The 20776-nt window shown below is 43.6% G+C and overlaps 1 protein-coding gene across 1 annotated transcript; it reads left to right on the forward strand.

Annotated features, from left to right (window-relative positions):
- Positions 1–4791: 4791 nt before the first annotated feature.
- Positions 4792–16750, forward strand: GATAD1 (GATA zinc finger domain containing 1). Its single transcript, XM_045062695.1, has 5 exons — positions 4792–5249; positions 6049–6174; positions 7755–7814; positions 12610–12793; positions 15320–16750. Exons 1-5 carry the CDS (start codon positions 4998–5000, stop codon positions 15508–15510), a joined length of 813 nt encoding a protein of 270 aa, XP_044918630.1. The 5' UTR covers positions 4792–4997; the 3' UTR covers positions 15511–16750.
- The last annotated feature ends 4026 nt before the right edge of the window (positions 16751–20776 follow it).

A 20776-nucleotide genomic window follows, 5' to 3' on the forward strand; every position in this document is an offset into this window, starting at 1 on the left:
GGTCCTGTGGCCTAGAAGAGGGGCTCCCAGTCAAGTCTATCTGCTGAGACTCCTAGTGGTCTAGGCTGTGTGTTGAGACTCAGGGAGGCCTACGCCTGAACCTCCAAAGCCAATGACATGTCAGAGTCCTAAACCCTTAGCCCAAGGCTTCCAGAAGACCTGGTGTCCTTCTCTTGAGCAGGAGGAAGATACTTCAGAAACCCCATTAGGGACCCTGAACAATTATTTCAAATAAGTAAGACTTGGTTCTGACAAAGCAGGCATTGGTTTTTCTGGGGGATGATAACGCACCCCCCATGGTATAGGGATATGCCTCCCCCAGGCTGCCAGCCAATGAACCTGGGAAGCCTGATTCAGGCTGCCGGGTGAGAGAAGTCAGACGACGGGGTAGCCGGACAGCAAGGAGAGGCTTGGGGACAGATGCTTGTCCTGAATGGAGACTGCTTCTGAGAACAGGCTGACTGATGTATTAACCTGTATTAACCTGTATTAACCTGCCCGTTAAACTGCCCATCAGGGCATGCCTACTGTGTGCAGGGCAGAGAAGAAACACAAAGAAGAAGAAAGCTAAGCTTCCTGTCCTCGCATGCTCACAGTCCCCTGGAGGAGACATGGATGCAAAGGAAGGGACAGAGCAGGGAAGCTATGTCAGGAGGTTGGAGAACGAAGAGGCATCCTGAGCCGATTCTGGAGAGGACAGGCTGGGGTGGGAAGCGTTGGGAGGGAGCACATTCCAGGGAGAGGGAACAGCCCAAGGACAGGGCACGGTTTGGGAGCCGTGGGACACCCGCACAACAAAGTGATGGCATTGGGTTCTCACAGGGAAGGTATGTCTGGAGTGAGAGATGGACAGCATGAAGCCCCTGCTGAGGATGAAAAAGGGAAAGGCTGGCAAGCATATCTGCCTGGGCTCTCCTCTCCTGCACCTGCCTGGGCTCTCCTCTCCTGCACCTGCTGGCAGTGTCACAGGTCCCACTCACGCTCTGTCCCATCCACAGTCTCTCTCCCTAGTTTGTTCTGCGTAGATGATTTGAGTTAATTAACATTTTCCCAAGGTTACCTGTCAGGAGGGTATAACCAAAGACTTGACTGATCTGATAAAAAAAAAAAGCTTCATCTTCCTCTCCTATTGGATTCAGAATCAACATTAACCCGGCACTTACCAAACGTAGAAGTGTTTACAACCTCACATGTACTAACTTACCGACTCCTCACTGTGATCCTGGGAGGGTTGTGCTCTTGTCATCCTCGCCTGACAGGTAAGTAAGCAGAGACGCAGGTGCTCTGCCCTGGAGCTGCACAGGACAAGGGTCTGAGTGCCCAAGGAGTCCCACAGTAACCATACCCACCAGGACACAAAACAAGATGCACAGTATTCTGTGCTTGCTGGCTCTCTAGATCTCACACACACACACACACACACACACACACACACACACACAGTGAGTAGAATTTTCTCAGGCATCCCCGCAGGCACAGATTGTCTCTGTGTGCAGTTCAACCCTTTCCCTGCTTCCAGGTTGAGTCTCTCTCTCTCTCTGATTTTGTTTCAGTCTGAGATCTCTCACTGGCACCTGGGCACTGGGGAGCCCAGCCTGGATGGTTGTGGTTCATGCTCTTTCTGAGGTCCCAGGAAGGGAGCAGGGGATTGGGTTACGGACTTCATTGAGTTGCCTTCTTGAGTTCTTTCCTCGCACCCATTGCCCTCACCTCCCAACTTGCCCCTCCGCTCCTGGCCCCATCACATTCTCTGCCTAGTAGCCCTGTTTGCACCCATGGCACATGGCTCTATTATGCTCTAGCGCAGTCTGCACAGGACTTAATGGCTTTGCTGCTTGGAGAAGGCCACTTACTGACTTAGGAAAAGCCAAGCACAAGAACTGATCAAATCTTCACACAGCCCTGAGGTGGGCAATACCATCCTCACTCGACAGACAGTGACCAGATCTGCGTGAGGATGTCCAGCCACCAGTCCTTGAAGGAGACCCAAACCACTGTACACCGCCATCTCCAGCTAGGAGAGGATTTTTAAGGCTGAAAAACTGCTGTTGTTTTCTTTTTTCCCACTAGATATTTTCTTTTCTTACTTTTTTTTTTTTTAAGATTTTGTTTATTTATTTGACAGAGAGAGAGAGAGAGATCACAAGTAGACAGGCAGGCAGAGAGAGAGGGAGAAGCAGGCTCCCCTCTGAGCAGAGAGCCCAATGCAGGGCTTGATCCCAGGACCCTGAGATCAATACCCAAGCTGAAGGCAGAGACTTAACCCACTGAGCCACCCAGGTGCCCCTCCCATTAGATATTTTCTTTTTCTTTTTTTTTTAATAAAAGGAGCAGATGATGTAGTGAAAAAAATTCAAACAATACAAAACGAAAAGTGAAAGTCTCCCTCACCAATTCTGTAACCATCAATTGACAACAGTTTTCTAATGGACTAAAACAAGTATTCATCACACACATACAGCTTTTAAATTTACATAAAGTGATCATATTTTATACATTGTTCTATAAATTGCTTTCTTTCCTTTATGCTTTCATATCAGCCCACAGAAGAACCTCAGTTTCCTGTGTCACCCAGGATGAAATCCAAAGTCTTTAGTTTGGCCAACATAATTTTTTTTTAAAGATTTTATTTATTTGACAGAGATCACAAGTAGGCAGAGAGGTAGGCAGAGAGAGAGAGGAAGAGAAGCAGGCCTCCCACTGAGCAGAGAGCCTGATGCGGGGCTCGATCCCAGGACCCTGGGATTGTGACCCGAGCCAAAAGCAGAGGCTTCAACCCACTGAGCCACTTAGGCGCCCCATGGCCAACATAATTTTGATGCAAAAATTTGACAAAGATATTATAAGAAAGGAAAATTATAAGCCCATCTTACTCATGAACATAGATGCAAAAAATCTTAAAATTATTAGTAAACCAAACCCAGCAATATGTGAAAAGGATAGTATATCACAACCAAGTTGGGTTCATTCCAGGAGTTGTAATGTTAATTTAACATTCAGAAATATATCCCTGTAATCAACACATTAACAGATAAGGAAGAAAAAGTATTATGATAATCTCACAGAGAAAGCCATTTGATAAATTGTACACATTTGTTATACAAATAGAAATAGAAGGGAACTTTCTTAACCAAAGGGACTCTACAAAATCTATGATGGCAGAAGTCAGTGTAGCTGTTATCTCTGGGTAAGGAGCAAGTGGGGGTTTTGTGGGGGTAACATTCTATTTCTTGATTTGGTGGTTAGAGTTACTTTGTGATACAAGAGGTTAAAAAATGGAGTTCTTCCTGATGATCTCAGAAGGGTGGAGGGCATGACTGGAAGCTATGAAACTGACAAAAACAGGAGATGGAGATGGAGATGTAGGCTGCGAAAGAATGGAGGAAACAGGGTTTGGGTGTTCATGTGGATGTTGACCCAACCCAGGATGGTGTCCTATGATGGAGAGGAAGCTGGTGAGCCAGGGGTCAAGGTTCTCTGTGAATGAGAGGGAGTAATATGTGGGTGAAGTACAAAGAGAAGTATGCACTAGGAGATGGAGACATGCATTAGGGTGCAAGAAATTTATGTAGAAGATGATTACAACCTCACATGTACTAACTTATGGACTCCTCACTGCGACCCCTAGACGCCTTTCACTGGGTGAATGGTTCTAAAACAAGGAGACAACAGTCTTTATCTATTTTCCTCAACCACTTTTACAGTTGGTCTTAATTCCCACGAAGGTCCTGGAAAGTGGTTAGTATTTCGTTCTACTATTGGGGAAACCTAGATTCAGAGCAAGAATGCCTGAGCCACAGCCCAGGCCCCAGGGCTCTTTGAGGGCCTTGGGATGTGGTGTCAGAGCAGAGGTTGTGTCTGCCAAGGATAGGAATCATGGTCCCTCCATTGATCATCAGTTTAAATAAAATCGGGGTAGTAGCTTCTTTCAGGGTTGTCAGAAGCACTAAATGAGGTTTTGTGACATCGTAGGCATTCAATACAAGTTTTCTTCTTTCTCTCCCTGGGCCATGCCACCAGCATATTCATTGGGATGTCTCCAAGTGTATCAAGTCTAGAAAACCCAGGATCCTGAAAACAGGTATGCAACCACTAAGCTACGAAGTGAGGCTGAAAAGCAGAGACTCCTTTCCCTGGTGAGGCTTGTTCTGGAGCCACATTAAAAAGAGGGGAGCTGGCTTGTCATAATGCTCTCTTGGCCAAACCCGTTGTCTTTCCACTCTGATGCTATCACGGGCGTGCTGATCAGAGGCTACAGGATCTTTGATAACATCGTCACCCATTGGCTAAGGCACATGTGCTTGACATTGTCGGCTTTAAACCTGTTTCCACTTCTAATGCATAAATGTCCATGGATACAACTCATATAAACAAAAGTACTTGAGGGTCTAAAATTATAATTTTTAGGAGTGTAAAGGCGTCCACAGCAGGAATGTCAGATTTAGCAAATAAAAATCCAGCACACCCAGCTAAATCTGAATTTCCGGTAAACAACGAATGCTGCGTGGGATACACGCATATCAAAATATTAATCGTTGCTTGTCTGAAATTCGAATTTAATTTGGCGTTCTGCATTTTACCTGCCAATCCCACGCCTAAAGCCAAAAACTGTGCAACATCTTTCCCCAGAAGGCTACCAGGTCCGAGCCATAGTCCACCTCAGACGTTCCGGACGGGGCACTTCCGGTCGGGGGGCTGCGGAGGCCGGCGCCGCTCAGGCCCCACCCATCGCCGGAAGCCTTCCAGGCCAGGCCCCGCCCCCGGGCCCGCCTCCCGGCGCTGGGGGCCGCCCGCGGCTGTTGCCGGTCGCAGAGCGGGTGGAACCGCCTTCCCGCCTCCAGGGGGCAGCGGCCGCCCTCGGGTCCCTGCGTGGACAGTTCGGCGGCCGCGCCGCTCTTCCTGTCGCTGGGAGTGGCGGGCCGACCAGCGGGCGGCCCGGGCCGGCGGTCGCCATTCCCGTGTCGCTGCGCCCGCGGGGGCCGCCCGAGCCCGCCACGATGCCCCTGGGCCTGAAGCCCACCTGCAGCGTCTGCAAGACCACGTCGTCCTCCATGTGGAAGAAGAGCCCGCAGGGGGATATCCTCTGCCACCACTGCACGGGCCGGGGCGGCGCGGGCGGCGGGGGCGCCGGCTCGGGGGCGACTGGTGGGACTGGGGGCAGCAGCGGCGGTGGCGGCTTCGGCGCGGCGACCTTCGCCAGCACCTCGGCCGCCCCTCCGCAGAGCAACGGGGGCGGGGGCGGCAAGCAGGTGAGCTCCTTCGGCCCCTCTGGCGGGCGGAGGCCGACCGGGCGTGGGATGGGCGGAGATCAGCCGGGCGGGGACGGGGCGCGCGCCTGGGCTCTCCCGGATCACGGTGACCCTGCTAGAGAGGTGCGCCTGCTCCCACCCACGATGAGATCTTCCCTGATTTGGCCCATTCTAGCACCTTTTGTTATAGTGGGAAATTGGAAATGTAAAGAAGCAAGACAATTTAAAACCCGTCAGAAATCCCCGTCGTCGTAATCACTTTTGCGGTAGTAACTAACCAGACCTCTCAGTACACACACGTATACACACACGTAAACGGGTCATGCTACTGGACCCACTTTCCCTGTTAAAGTTTATTTAATTAGTTAATGTTATTAAGTGAGATTACCATGTCATTGTTTTAATTGGCAGCGTAAGTATTCCATTGTAGAAAGGTCCATACCTAGCCCGCTCCCGGGGGTTGGGGAGCTGAGTTGTTAAGGGATGTTCTGCACTATAAACACAACAAACGAATAGTTCTTGCCTTGGCCTAGACTTCCTGGCCCACCTCTCCCGTGACCTATTGTAAGTACTTCACACCTTTTTGGAGGCTCTGGAGATGCTTGTCTGGGGCCCTCCCTGTTTTGATTAGCCCAGTTCTGGGATTACAACAGGGTAAATAGAAAAGCCACATTCTTACTTAATTTTTAAATAGCATTAGGTGGATACTCTGAAGTCCTTGTAAGATGGTGGCATCGGGACAGCAATCTTTCTGCAATTTTATTTATCTTTTTTTGTTCTTTAATTGTTTATGTAACAGAGTAAGCAGGAAATTCACAGGAGGTCTGCTCGGCTCAGAAACACTAAATACAAATCTGCTCCAGCTGCTGAAAAGAAAGTTTCCACGAAAGGAAAAGGGAGAAGACATATTTTTAAATTAAAAAACGTAAGATGATTGTGGACAGTGTCTTACAGTAATGGCACTGTGTGTGTAGTGTGTCCTGTCAGCGCCTTCATCTCTCATCGGTTCTTCCGGCGTTTCTGCGGTATTCTGGGGAGTGGTCCGCACTTCCTAAAAGTGAGCTCCGTTGCTGGAAGCTTACTGTTTATAGTTAATAATATCCATTCTCTTTTTTTAGTTTATAATTTTTTCCACTGGAAAATATAAAATTTGAGTCTAAAAGAAACATAAACCTTGAATGCATCTGATTGCGTCCTTTCCGCAAGGAGATGGGATTATGTTTCTTGATATGGTCGGATATATTAGGGGAAAAATTTTTTTTTTATTCTTTAAAGATCAAAGTAAATAATACTAGAACTCATTTATTTCCATATTTGTTTGTTATTACAGCCCCAGAAAATGTATCTTATTGACTTATGATAATCAGTTGATGAATGTGAATCAAAAATATTGCCAAACCTTTCTTCTACTGTAAAAACTGGATGGTTAGAAAAACTTGTGCTGGGGGTAGTTGGAAGCACCTGTTTTTGCAATAAACTCTCAGTACTTTTGTATCACAAGGGGAAAATGGTCATATACAATGGATGGTGCTTTGTAGCCTACTTTTTTAAACCTCAGGTTGGTGTTCTTTCCTTTCAGAACAGGAATGCTTCCCTTACCAGTGAAGGCATTTCTGAAGATGGGCATATTCATTTGTGAAACATAAGTAAATTCTTGTGCCGATTCTTAATCAGAATAGTTGCCCCTAACTGGTTTAAGACTTTTATAATTTGGTTTTCTTAGAATGAGGCATCTCTTGACAAAGCGTGTTAAGTAAATGCATGTGACTATAGGCGTATCGCTCACACACACAGTTTCCTCCTCTGTGTGGTGGAGTCTGCTCCACAATTATTTTAGTATCTGTTTTGCTAGCAACCCCTCTTCAAGGTTGTTCCCAAGACACGTTTGGGGAGACCTGGTTTTTGTGTTGTGGCATGTAAGCATGTACTACAGCTTAAGAAGGGGTGGCAGTAATGGCTGGGTGGTGGCAAACGACTTAGTACTCTAAGGAAGTTTCATGTAAGCTGAGTTCAGCCTCACTGGAAAGTTACTTCTGATGACTAGCTGATCCCCAGGTGGTTCCATTGTTCAGTTGAGACGGAAAACGTCTTCAAGGAGACACTTTTTCACCTTGTGTTCACCTACACATGTTTTACGCCTTCCACTCCTGTTACGGCCAGGCCTTCAGAGCCAGGATATTGTTTCCAACCCAATGTTAGTATGTAATGAAGCTTCGAGAGCACTTGAGATAGATCTCAGCAGCAATGTTAGAAGCTTATGCTTTAGTTCTCAGAAACTTTTAAGCTGACGGTAGTAGAAATAGCCATAAAATTACTCAGACTGTGCTTTGCCACAACATTCAGAAAATCATTCAGCTTTTTATTGCACTTCTTGTCAACGAGCAACAGATTTAGTATTTCTTAAGTCATAGAACTCTTGTATATGACTGGAAAAATGCCTATATATGCTACACACACATATACACTAGGAATGTGCTAATATTTTTACTTTTTTTTTTCCCCTAGCCCATCAAAGCTCCTGAGTCTGTTTCCACTATAATCACTGCAGAATCAATCTTCTACAAGGTAAGCATCTATAGAGTTACTGAGGGACAATTTGGGCTTGTTGTATGATATGCTGCCAAATGTTGGATTTGTCCAAATGTCTCTGCTCCTCTGTATAATGTGTGACTATTCTTTGGTCTCTTCTTTTTTTAAAGGTTTTATTTATTTATTTATTTATTTATTTATTTGACAGAGAGAGAGAAAGAGAGACAGTGAGACAGAACACAAGCAGGGGGAGTGGGAGAGGGAGAAGCAGGCTTCGCAATGAGCAGGGAGCCTGATGTGGGGCTCCATCCCAGGACTCTGGGATCATGACCTGAGCTGAAGGCAGATGCTTAACGACTGAGCCACCCAAGCACCCTGTATTTTGTTCTTTTCTAAGCTAGTTTTCCCCGTACGTGGCAGGTATAAAACATTTCATCCAGAGCTGAGATAGGAGGGGTAGTTGCTTATTGAAACATGGTATTTTTAAGTATTTTAAAATGCTGTTGTATAGTGTGGAGTCATGAAAGCATGAGCCACCTACGTCACTGTGACAGTCACTGTGGGAGAAGCACAAAACAGGGACTTGGACGAAAGAGGGAGTAGAGACTTGATATCTAGTGGGTTGGGGAGGCAGAGAGATTCTAAAATGCCTTTAAGCAGAAGTGAGAGGAATTAGGACAGTAGCGGGGATTAACATCTACTAGAAGCAGATGGTGAGAGAACGTCCAAAATATTTTGATAAAAGAGTGAGGAAGTCAGGTTTCGTAGGGCCAGAGCCCATAGACAACCTGCTCCTTTGGTGGGAGACATGACATATCATTATTTTTGAACCAGAAGGCTTAGGAAAGGGGTTGCAACACAGAAACAGCTTCCAAAGCCTGGCGGTCCTGACATAGGCAGCAGCCATTACATGCTGTTGATATTTTGGGGTCTGAACTATTTTGTGGGGGGCAATGGCACGAGTTAGTGCTTCATAGCTGGCCCAAGTGGACCAAACACTGAGAAACTCAAGTGTGATACTCTGTGTGTACCTTTTATGTTGTCAGTAGCCCAGAATCTGTGTAGTCTAGAACAGCCTCTACACAGGCAAACATTGCTCCTATGTTTCCAGCATTTCAGGCATTGCTCATAATAAAGCAGCTAAAGTTTAGTATGTGCTTGGTGTGAGTCAGGCCCTGAGGTGAGCGCTTCATAGGCTTTACTTCATTCTTTGAAATAAACTCCACTCCATGAAGTGCTACTGTTATCTCCATTTTATGGATGAAGAGTGAAGCACAGAGAATTTCAAGAACTTGTTAAAGATTCTCTCACCAACAAGTCGTGGAGCGAGGCAGTCTGCTGGCAGAGCTCAGCTCCTCACCCCACTGGCAAGTGGCTGTGTGACACTGCATTGAGACCAACCTCTCTGGTGTTTCTTCATCTATGAAAGAGGGGTTGTAAATAGCAGCCATTTCAGTGGGTCAAGCGAGGTCCTGTCTGTTAAGCACTTAGCAGAGTAAGCGCTCAATGAATAGTAGAAATTAGCATCATCAGGTTTTCAAATTTGTGTATCACTCTCAATGCTGAACATAGTTTACAGATTAAGTCCAGAAGCAACTGGTTGGGAGGCACATGGCTGGCTCAGTCAGTAGAGCATACAGCTCTTGACATTGGGGTTGTGGGTATAGAGATTACTTACATAAATAAATAAACTTAAAAAAAAAAAAAAAGCAGCAACTGGTTTGGCTAAGGATTTAGTTAACTAATGATTTCCAGGCATGTCTCAACCAAAAGGCAAAAGGTATGTGGAACCTGTTATTAAACGTATCGTATTTTTTTTTTTAAGATTTTATTTATTTATTTATTTGAGAGAGAGAGAGAGCGAGCGCATGTGCCTACTGTGGGGCTCTATCCTAAGACCGGGAGATCACTACCTGAACCAAAGTCAGACGCTTAAGTGCTTAACAGACTGAGCCACCCAGGCACCCCACAAACATTGTATTTCTTTTTGCTGTCTGCCACCCTGCCCCTGTTCGTTAGACAAAAAGGACAAAGTGTAACAAAATGTTGAGGTCCTGCTGCCCATACACAGGATTGCAGAGGCTGCTGCTGCAGGTAGCACTGGGGCAGGAGGGCTTAAGAGGTCATTGCCATCTGCTGAACTCGAGCCCAGATCAGGCATGCCAGAGGGAGCTGAGTGCAGCCGCTGGGTCTGACAGCCAGGAGTATGGGCACCCAAGACCCCAAAGGGTTGAATGGCCTCCCTGTGGCAGAAGAGCCTCATGAATAGCTCTGCTTCCTCCTAATCCGGTGTTCACAGTATTGCATTGATCTTCTTTCTCTTCTGCCAGAAACCCTGAAACCTCCCTGCAAATGAAGGGACTCCCTAGATTAAGTGCCTTAGTCATGATTAGCGCTTTCTGTATATCCATGCACAACACAACACAGACTAATAAACAGTTAACCAGGTTTTAGGTACTGCTTGCCACTGGAATCTTTTTCTTTTTTTTTTTTTTTTGGTAAGATTTATTTATTTAGGCACATCTGGGTGGCTCAGTTGGTTAAGCATCTGCCTTTGACTCAGGTCATGGGATGAAGTCTCATATCCAGCTCCTTGCTCAACAGGGAGTCTACTTCTCCTTCCTCTGCCTCCCCTTGTACTCTCTCTCTCCCTCTGCCTCTCAAATAAATAATAAATACATAAATAAAATCTTATTTTAAAAAGTTTATTTATTTTTGAGAGCATGTGAGCAAGCAGGGAGGGGGGCAGAGGGAGAAAGAATCTCAAATGGGCTCTGCATTGAGCACAACCCTGAGATCATGACCTGAGCCGAAAGTAAGAGTCCAACACTCAGCTAACTGAGCCACCCAGGCACCCCTGGAATCTTTCAGTAAGACATTGTCTTTGCCTTGCAGTTCTGTTTCCACACTATTATGTATTTTGAGTTAATATTCATTCAGCATATATTTGAGTGTCTATGTTAAGCAAGACCCTCTTAATCATTTATAATTTGGGAATAATGATTCTACGTGTGGACAAAGCAAACTATAAATGCAAAGTATTTATGTGACAAATTACTAAAACATTAAGTAGTGGCTCCAAGGACCAGCTGATGATGGACATGAACTACCAAGTAGCAGATTGTGACCCACATTGACTCTGCCTGTCCGTAGGCGATCCACATGCAACACAGTTGAAGGATCCACCAGGAAAAACTCCAGTCACCGCTCACTCACTGGAAATATTTCTTCAGAATTATTTTTATGGTTGAAGGGCACACTCCAGCAGCTTTCCCTCCTGCCAAGGCCCTATTTTGATGGAAGCCATGATAAATCACACTTGGTTCCTACAAGTCAAGGTTACTTTTGCCGACTGAGAACCACACCCACCTAAGGGAGTGCTGGGAATCATAAAGATTTGGATCAGCCATTATGGATGTTCAAGGGAGAAATTATTTCCTTTTGAAGACCTAGGGAACTAGACATGCAACAGATGACACAGTCAGAGTCATAAGGAAGGCTTGACACAGACAAAACAGATGAGTTAGTTGGCTGCGAAGTGGAGCAGCGATAAGACCTGAAGCCGTGAGTGCTGGAAACGCAGGTAACTCTTTTGGGCAGATAGCTGAGTGAATGGCAAGGGACCTATCCTGAAGAACGGTTATAATCAGAGGAGTTTCTCTCGTTTCTTTGGGTTTGAATGTGTGGTGTCCATTTTCTTTATGGGTGGCCCAGGAGGAAGGAGTGTAGAACGTATTCTCATCAGGTAAGCATTGCTTTTCAGTATAGGACAGAGATGCACCCTGGAGCCAGTGAAGGAGCCCCAGCTGCATTCCTGCCTTAAGTAGCCTTCAGTAAGGTCACTTCCCCTTTCTACAGCTCAGTGGCTGTAGCCCAAAAAATAGGGAATATCATTGTTCTGATATAAAATCAAAGTGTCTTCATAAAAATGTTTTCTCCAGATGCACGTTTTCGGGGTTGTGTATAATTTTTATTTAAGAGTGAACAACTTTAGAATTGGTATCCAGGGCCCCTGGGTGGCTCAGTCAGTTGAGCGTCCCAATCTTGATCTCAGCTCAGGTCATGATCTCAGGGTCGTGAGTTTAAACCCCATTCAATGTGGAGCAAACTTAATTCTCTCTCCCCCCCCCAAAAAAAAAACAAAAAGGGGTGCCTGGGTGGTACAATCAGTTAAGCATCCGACTTGATTTCACGTCAAGTCCTGTTCTCAGGGTTATGAGAGCGAGCCCTACATTGGCTCTGTGCTCAGCATGGAGTCTGCTTAAGACTCTGTCTCCCTCTCCTTCGGCCCCTCCAGCTCCACCTGAGTACACATACACTGTCTTTTTCTCTCTAAAATAAATAAATCTTTTTTTTTTTTAAGATTTTATTTATTTATTTGACAGAGAGAGAGATCACAAGTAGGCAGAGAGGCAGGCAGAGAGAGAGAGAGAGGAGGAAGCAGGCTCCCTGCCGAGCAGAGAGCCTGATGCGGGACTCGATCCCAGGACCCTGAGATCACGACCTGAGCCGAAGGCAGCGGCTTAACCCACTGAGCCACCCAGGTGCCCTAAAATAAATAAATCTTAAAAAAAAACCCTCTCTCCCTCTCTCTTTGGGGGTCCCTCCACCCCCACTCAAGCTTGCTCTCTCTCTCAAAAAAAAAAAAAAAAAAAAGAAAAGAAAGAATTGGCATCAACCATATAAGCATTGATGCATTGGACCATCTCAAAGGTGTTTTACTGACCACTGTGCAAACTGTTCATTTCGTGTTGGGGAGGTTTTAATTCATAGCTCTGGTACTTTTCTCTATTTATATTTCAAATATGGGATTGTCTTCTGTTTCCCCCAGGGAGTATATTACCAAATTGGAGATGTTGTTTCTGTGATTGATGAACAAGATGGAAAGCCCTACTATGCTCAGATCAGAGGCTTCATCCAGGACCAGTACTGTGAGAAAAGTGCTGCCCTGACGTGGCTCATTCCTACCCTCTCAAGCCCTAGGGACCAGTTTGATCCTGCGTCCTACATCATTGGTGAGTTTGACAAGTGGTACAGGTTCCTGAATGCAGGGAACTCTGCTTTATTATGTAACAGAAGCTATTAGTCTGCTTGGGCTGCTGTAACAAAGTACCGTGGCCCAAGAGGGGATAAACACAAAACCTATTTTCTCACACTTCTGGAGGCTGGAAGTGAAAGATCAAGGTGCTGTCAGGGTCACTTTCTGGTGAGAGCACTCTTCCTGGCTTGGAGGCGGTCACCTTTTCGCTGAGTCTTCACGTGGCCTTTCCTCCGTGTGTGCACACTCCTAGCATCTCCTCACCGTAGAAGAACATCAGGCCTATCGGGTTAGGGCTCCAGCCTATCATCTCATGTAACCTTAATTATCTCATCAAAGGCCCATCTCTAAATACCATCCCACTGGGGCTTAGGGCCTCAACAAACGGAGTGGGGAGAATATAATGCAATCCATAACAAACGTAAGCCTCATTTACTGTTAAAAAGTAAAGAGCTTTGTAGAAAATATGAAAGACATTTTATATAGTTGGGGTTTGAGTGCTATGGGTTATTTTGAGTTAGAGCAGTATATACCTATTAAAAAGTGAAGTAGATAAGATTTTTCTGAGTGACCCAGTGTTAAACTCTTATATTAAAAGAATTTATTGCTCACGAATGAGGCTTATTTAGGCGTATTTTTTTTTTAAGATTTTATTTGTTTATTTGACAGACAGAGATCACAAGTAGGCAGAGAGACAGGCAGAGAATGAGGAAGAAGCTGAGCAGAGAGCCTGATGTAGGACTCAATCCCAGGACCGGGGGATCATGACCTGAGCCGAAGGCAGAGGCTTTAATCCACTGAGCCACCCAGGCGCCCCTAGGCATATTTACTTATAAAAATATAGTTAAAATAATTTCATAAGAAACCATTCCCATTATTTCTAGAATCTTAACAGATTTTCGTTATGTGTCCCTCTACATGTCACATACCTTATCCTAGACCTTTTATAACATATCATCGTGTGTAGTTGAAATGGCAGTGTCTGTGCTCTTAATAATTTCAAGGCTGACAGAAGAAATGGTATAAATGTTTCTTGACAGACTCACAGGAATAAATTGCTGATTAATACAGGGGTTTTGTTTTTGTTTTTTTTAAGATTTTATTTATTTATTTGACAGATAGAGATCACAAGTAGGCAGAGAGGCAGGCAGAGAGAGAGGAGGGGAAGCAGGCTCCCCGCTGAGCAGAGAGCCTGATGTAGGGCTCGATCCTAGGACCCTGGGATCATGACCTGAGCCAAAGGCAGAGGCATTAATCCATTGAGCCACCCAGGTGCCCCTTAATACAGGTTTTAAGAATATTCAGAGTTTGTAAGTTACCTCATATTTTCAGCCTTTCTGCAATGAGCATGTATTACATTCGCATACAGAGTTTTGTTTTGTTTTCCAGAGGGAACTCAGGGGACAGATAATGTGCTGCTGTTACTCTCACCTGTGTGTGAAGTTTGATACGTGATCAGTTTTAGCCTTTGCTTGTAGGTACATAGAAGAGTGGACTTTAATCTGAATGATCTGTAGGACAGGATTCTTGGTAGAGGCAGAGATGTGGAGAATCACTTCTGGGGCTCCCCTCCCACCTCCCATTCCTCCTAATCCTCAGACACAGGAGCGGGGTGCACAGCATAGGGGTTCAGAGCACACAGAGCTGGACGATCTGGTTCCTCACCCAGCACTTATAGCCGTGTGGCTATGGACAAGTTCCTCAATCTCATGTCTCGTTTTCTCACACATAAAACAGGAATAATAATGGTGTTTTCCAGGCACCTGGGTGGCTCAGTGGGTTAAGCCTCTGCCTTCGGCTCAGGTCATGATCTCAGGGTCCTGGGATCGAGCCCCGTTTCGGGCTCTCTGCTCATCAGGGAGCCTGTCTCTCTGCCTACCTCTCTGCCTACTTGTGATCTCTCTCTGTCAAATAAATAAAATCTTTAAAAATAAATAAATAGGGGCGCCTGGGTGGCTCAGTGGGTTAAGCCACTGCCTTCTGCTCAGGTCATGATCTCAGGGTCCTGGATTGAGCCCTGCATCGGGCTCTCTGCTCAGCGGGGAGCCTGCTTCCTCCTCTCTCTCTGCCTGCCTCTCTGCCTGCTTGTGATCTCTCTCTGTCAAATAAATAAATAAAATCTCTTTAAAAAAATAAATAAAATAAATAAATAAATAAAATTTTAAAAATAACACTACCTTTCTCAGAGCACAGTTGTGAGGACTCAAAGTATCGTTTTATGTACTCAGTACTTAAAACGGTGTGGGCATATAATGAACACTGTACACTGTATAGTACTAATACAATTTTTAGAATCCTTTCTGTATTGAGTCACTGTTTGAGGGAGTTGAACAACTAAACTAGAGAATACAGAGATGGACTTAAGAATACTACATGTATCAAGGACTATGGTCAGGTCACCACCACCAGAGTGGTTTCTCCTAGCGTCCAGGAATGTTTATCTTTTATGAAAATGATATATATGTTCAAAAATGTGTTTAATCTTTCCATCGACTGCCTTTAGGACCAGAGGAGGATCTTCCAAGGAAAATGGAATACTTGGAATTTGTGTGTCATGCACCTTCTGAATATTTCAAGTCCCGTTCATCGCCGTTTCCCACAGTTCCGACCAGACCAGAGAAGGGCTACATATGGACTCATGTTGGACCTACTCCTGCAATCACTATTAAGGAAACAGTTGCCAACCATTTATAGTTTAGAAAGTGAAACTTCTTCCAGTCATTTTGTATTCATACTCTTATAACATATGCCACGTGTTTCTTTCATGAAATTCTTAGATGGAAGGATGACTAAAAATTTTTCCCTAACTACCCAGTAATCATTAGCTTGTTTATTACTGGGAAATTTAAAAGGGATAACAAGGAATTAAATATATTTTGAAGTTAAATATATTCTATATGTGTATAGAATATATACATATATATTCTATATGTGTATCTTCCCAGGCAAAGAGTGCAATTTCCAAGGGGACCATTAGGAACAGGTAGTATGTATTTTTCTCCATGATTTATTTCTAGAAACTCGTTACAATCAATGGATTGTATTTTTCTACTAGAACAAAATATTAATTAAGGTTGGATTTCTGACCAAGGACTTAATCAAATAAAGTGTAGCTATGACCAACTGTGTTTATCACAAAGTGACATAAGCTTTATTTTTTTCATCTAGAAAATGCTAGATAGACTTTAACCTTAGAGATAGTGATTGGTAGATGATTTTAGTAGCCTCAGCTTTAAAATACTGTGTTCTGTAGCAAACAGATTCGGAGTTATTTTGTCGATCTGCATTGTTTCCATTTCCCTTCTCAAAGTGAGGCTCCCAATCAAACCATAAAATTTTACAACGCAGGCAATCAGCTTTGTGAAGAGCACATGGGAGTCATGTAGTGTTCAGGCATCCCCCTTGGTAGTTTCTTGACTATCATTAAAACAACCATTGGGCAGTCAGAAAAATGACTAATAGGTTGTAAGCATTAATATCTTAAAAAAAGTCTACTTAAACTATCTGCTGTAGACTCATAGTAACAGGCCTAAAATAAAGTCTTAGACACCCTGTTTTTTATGAAATTGTCAGAATTCAGGTATAGGTTTTACTTAAGTGCAGGTCAGCTAACAAAGGGAATAACAATGTGGAAATTAGAAGAAATGGAGATTGCACACACCCACCTCTTCTATCCTGACTTATCCAGCATTTTTCAACCCCAGTAAAGTTTGCTGGAATCTAATTTAATCATAATGATTTTGAGTTGTAGCAGTTTTAGCTGTTAACATTTTTCTGCATAGTTATGATTTGTATGTTAGAAGGAAGCAACTGTAGGTAGCTGTGTTCATAGTTCTCTCCACAAATGTTACTGTAAATTGATTGTAAATACCACTGTAAATAGCTGAGTGCCAGTATTCAAACTTTTGGATTAAAATATATTTTTTACCCTGTATTTACTTTGGATTTATTTACATTTATGTAAAAATGGTATGAACAGAAAATATCAGTGTTCTGCTCATAATTTGGAGCAATAGATTGATCAATACAGAATTGATTTTAGGAAAATTTCAAAGAGTGGCCAATTGATAAAAGAAATAATATATGAAACTTATTAAAATGAGGATATATTGAAAAATCAGTATATACACATACCATTTGGTTTATAAATTGGTAAATACTTACGTAATAGTTTTTTAAATAAAGATTAAATTTTCACTTTCTTCCTCAACAAATACCAATGGCATCCACTGTGTACCAGGTAAATTCATTCCTTTTCTCTTGTTATTGAAGACATACCCCAATATGGCCCCATTCTACATTCCCAGCCTTGTCTCCTTCTCCCTACCACTGAAATGTTTCCCCCAATACCCTTCTCACTTTGCTGGCTGAACTCTTGTTCATATTGTTCCCCATCAACTCCACCCCAAAGGTCTTTCTTAAGGCCCTCAAATTCTCTTTCTCCATGAGACCTTTCCAGATTCCCATGAAGCCTTGAAATCATTCAATATCCTCTTCTATTGTTGCATTTAAGTTTCTGCTTCTATTAGTCCTACCCCTGCCCCTGTGCTTCCTGGAGGACAGAGATGTTGTGGTTTGTGGTGGTTGTGTGGTTTTAAGATTTTATTTATTTGTCAGTACAGGCAGAGGGAGCAGCAGGCAAAGGAAGAAGCAGGCCCCCCACTGAGCAAGGAGCCTGATGCGGGATCCAATCCCAGGACCCTGGGATCATTACCTGAGCCAAAGGTAGATGCTTAACTGACGGAGCCAGCCTGGCATCCCAGAGATGGTGTGTTTTATTTACTCATTATTGGAACTCCCATAGTACCTAACTTGGGTCCATCCTTGTGGCAGGTGCTTAGTGTAGAGTCCAAGTTGGATGCTGTTCACTAAAATAAATGCCTGTTGATATTTTAGTTAATACTAGTGCATACTAACTTTGGCTTAAATTTCAGATTCTCTATGGTCAAGCAGAATTTCAAATTTTTATCAGATTAATATTTTCAAGATTTTTTTAAGACTGTTTTTAAGATTATTTTCTATTTTTTAGAATTGTTTTGGCAGGATGTTTTTAGAATGAGCTTTAAGTAATTCCTATACACAAATCTTGACATGAGTATCTAGAAAATTCATCCCAAACCATTCAGGGCCTTGGCGGATACAGGTTCAAGTTCGTCCTTCCTCTCCTCCACTTCAAGTCCATCTTCCATTCCAGACTGCCTGCCCCGCTGGCCCCATTGCCAGACACAGAAGCAAAAGCCTTCCATACATAGACTGTTCAACAGGCTCCCGTAGTATATAAAGTAAAATCTCTAGCTTGGATCCTTTATTCTAGATCCTCCTTAGTGTTTCTGTCTTTCTGATCAAATCCTGACTGATACAGTTGCTGAGACTGAAAGAAAATGCATCGAACCACTGTTTTTCATGATAAGCTATTTAGAATTATTTGGCCTTTTTTTTTTTTTTTTGGTACTATATGTATTACATTTACTTTGGTAAATGTTTTATTTTTTTATTTTTTTAAAGATTTTATTTATTTATTTGTCATACATAGAGAGAGAAGCGAGAGCAAGCACAGGCAGACAGAGTGGCAGGCAGAGGCAGAGGGAGAAGCAGGCTCCCTGCCAAGCAAGGAGCCCGATGTGGGACTCTATCCCAGGACGCCGGGATCATGACCTGAGCCAAAGGCAGCTGCTTAACCAACTGAGCACCCAGGCGTCCCTACTTTGGTAAATGTTTTAAATTAGAAGGTAATGAGGTCACATAGGGAAAGATGGGACAGACTGAATTATAAGATTTTTATTTATTTAATATATTGTCTTATTTTTTTTAAAGATTTATTTATTTGAGAGCATGAGACTCTGAGCAGGGGGAAGGGCAGAGAGAGAGACTCTCGAGGAGATTCCCTGCGGAACATGGACCCTGATGCTGGGGAGATCCCAAGGCCCTGAGATTATGACCTGAGTCAAAACCAGGAGGTGGACACTCAACCAACTGAGCCACTCAGATGTCCCTATTTTTTAAAAAAAATTTTAAGTAAAATCTACTCCCCTGTGGGGCTTGAACTCATGACTCTGAGATCAAGAGTCACATGCTCCAGGTGCCCCATTGTATAATGGGTTTGTAAATTTTTTTCTTAAGGAATTTTTGTAATCCTCCTTGTCTCTTTTTTTTCTTTCTTTCTATCAGTAGGCATCTTTACTGTTTGTATTTTGTTTTGTTTTGTTTTTTAAGTAAGCTCTATGCCCAGCGTGAGACTTGAACTCACAACCCTGAGCCAGAACCAGCCAGGCATTACATAAAAGCATTACATAAAATTCTAAATTTCTGTCAGAAAGATGTGTATACAAAATATAAACCAAACCAAAATAAAAGAGGAAAAAAAATAGCTCACTCGTGGCTGTTGGCAGAAGGCTTCAGTTTTCCACAACGCTGGCCTCTCCATAGCATTGCTCACAACATGGCTTCCACCAGCATGAATGATCCATGATATAGAAAGATCCATGATATAGAAATACCCAAGACAGAAACCACCACCCTTTTATAACCTAATCTGGAAGTGACAGGCCATCACTTCTGCCATGTGCTGGTGGTCACAGACCAACCCTGGTAGGTATAGTGTGGGAGGGGACCACATAAAGGTGTGCATTCGGAGGGCAGGGACCATTACGGGCCAGGGACCTAAGGACCACTAGGAATCCTTGCTAAGAAGACATGAAATGTGGACAAAAATATGTGTAAGAAAAGGTTTTTCCAGTATTGTTTAAAATAATGAAAAACAAGAAACAACCTGAAGATACAAATTCTGATGTTTATAATGGAATTTTAGGCAATGAAAAATGCTTATAAAAATGCTCAGTGCAGGGTCACCTGGGTGGCTCAGTCAGCTGGGCACCTATCTTCAGCTCAGGTCATAATCCCAGGGTCCTGGGATTGGGCCCAATCTTGGGCTCCCTGCTCAGTGGGGAGTCTACCTCTTCCTCTACTGCTCCCCACTGCTGCTGCTCCCACTCGCTCTCAAATGAATACATTTTTTAAAAATCTTTTTAAAAAGCTCAGGGCAAAAAAATATAGAACTGCATGAACAATGAATGGTTCTGATTCTGTAGAACACCTACATGCAGGTAAACATAGAGTAGAAATAAAATGTCAATGACATTTAGCATTAACAGTGAACTTTATATTCTTTTTTTTTTTAAGATTTTATTTATTTATTTGACAGACAACGATCACAAGTAGGCAGAGAGGCAGGCGGGGGGACGGGGGAGCAGGATCCTTGCAGAGCAGGAAGCCCAATGTGGGGCTCGATCCCAGGACTCTCAGATCTTGACCTGAGCCGAAGCCAGAGGCTTTAACCAGAGGCTTTCTATCAGTAGGCATCTTTACTGTTTATGTTTTGTTTTGTTTTGTTTTTTAAGTAAGCTCTATGCCCAGCGTGAGACTTGAACTCACAACCCTGAGCCAGAACCAGCCAGGCATTACATAAAAGCATTACATAAAATTCTAAATTTCTGTCAGAAAGATGTGTATACAAAATATAAACCAAACCAAAATAAAAGAGGAAAAAAAAATAGCTCACTCGTGGCTAATTCACCTTTAACCCAGGTGCCCCTGAACTTTATATTCTTATTTATACTTTCATTTTTTGTATTTTGTAGTTTGTATTACTTATATCTAATACTTATATAATCAGGAAAAAATGCTATTTTAGAGTGGATATCTAGACCAAAAGATGGTGTTCTGAGCTGAATGTTTGTGTGCCCCCGGTATGTATATGTTGAAGCCCTAACTCCCACTGTGATTTCTTAGAAGGTTTGGACTTTGGGAATTAGAGTTGGATGGAATCATGAGGGTGGAGCCCCCATGATGGGATTAGTATCTCTATAAGAAGAAGAAGAGGGACACCTGGGTGTCTCAGTTGTTGGGTGTCTGCCTTCAGCTTGGGTCATGATTACCACTGCAGTGGTCCTGTGATTGAGCC

Source organism: Mustela putorius, unplaced genomic scaffold, assembly GCF_011764305.1.
Source record: "Mustela putorius furo isolate JIRA1106 unplaced genomic scaffold, ASM1176430v1.1 tig00003845_pilon_pilon_pilon, whole genome shotgun sequence".
Lineage (NCBI taxonomy): Eukaryota > Metazoa > Chordata > Mammalia > Carnivora > Mustelidae > Mustela > Mustela putorius.

What these genes read in the sequence shown, in the direction of transcription:
- GATAD1 (XM_045062695.1), top strand. Translation starts at nt 4,998, where the DNA reads ATGCCCCTGGGCCTGAAGCCCACCTGCAGCGTCTGCAAGACCACGTCG. An exon ending in CAGAATCAATCTTCTACAAG is followed by an intron (nt 7,815 to 12,609) that starts GTAAGCATCTAT and finishes TGTTTCCCCCAG; the next exon opens with GGAGTATATTACCAAATTGG. An exon ending in TCCTGCGTCCTACATCATTG is followed by an intron (nt 12,794 to 15,319) that starts GTGAGTTTGACA and finishes GACTGCCTTTAG; the next exon opens with GACCAGAGGAGGATCTTCCA.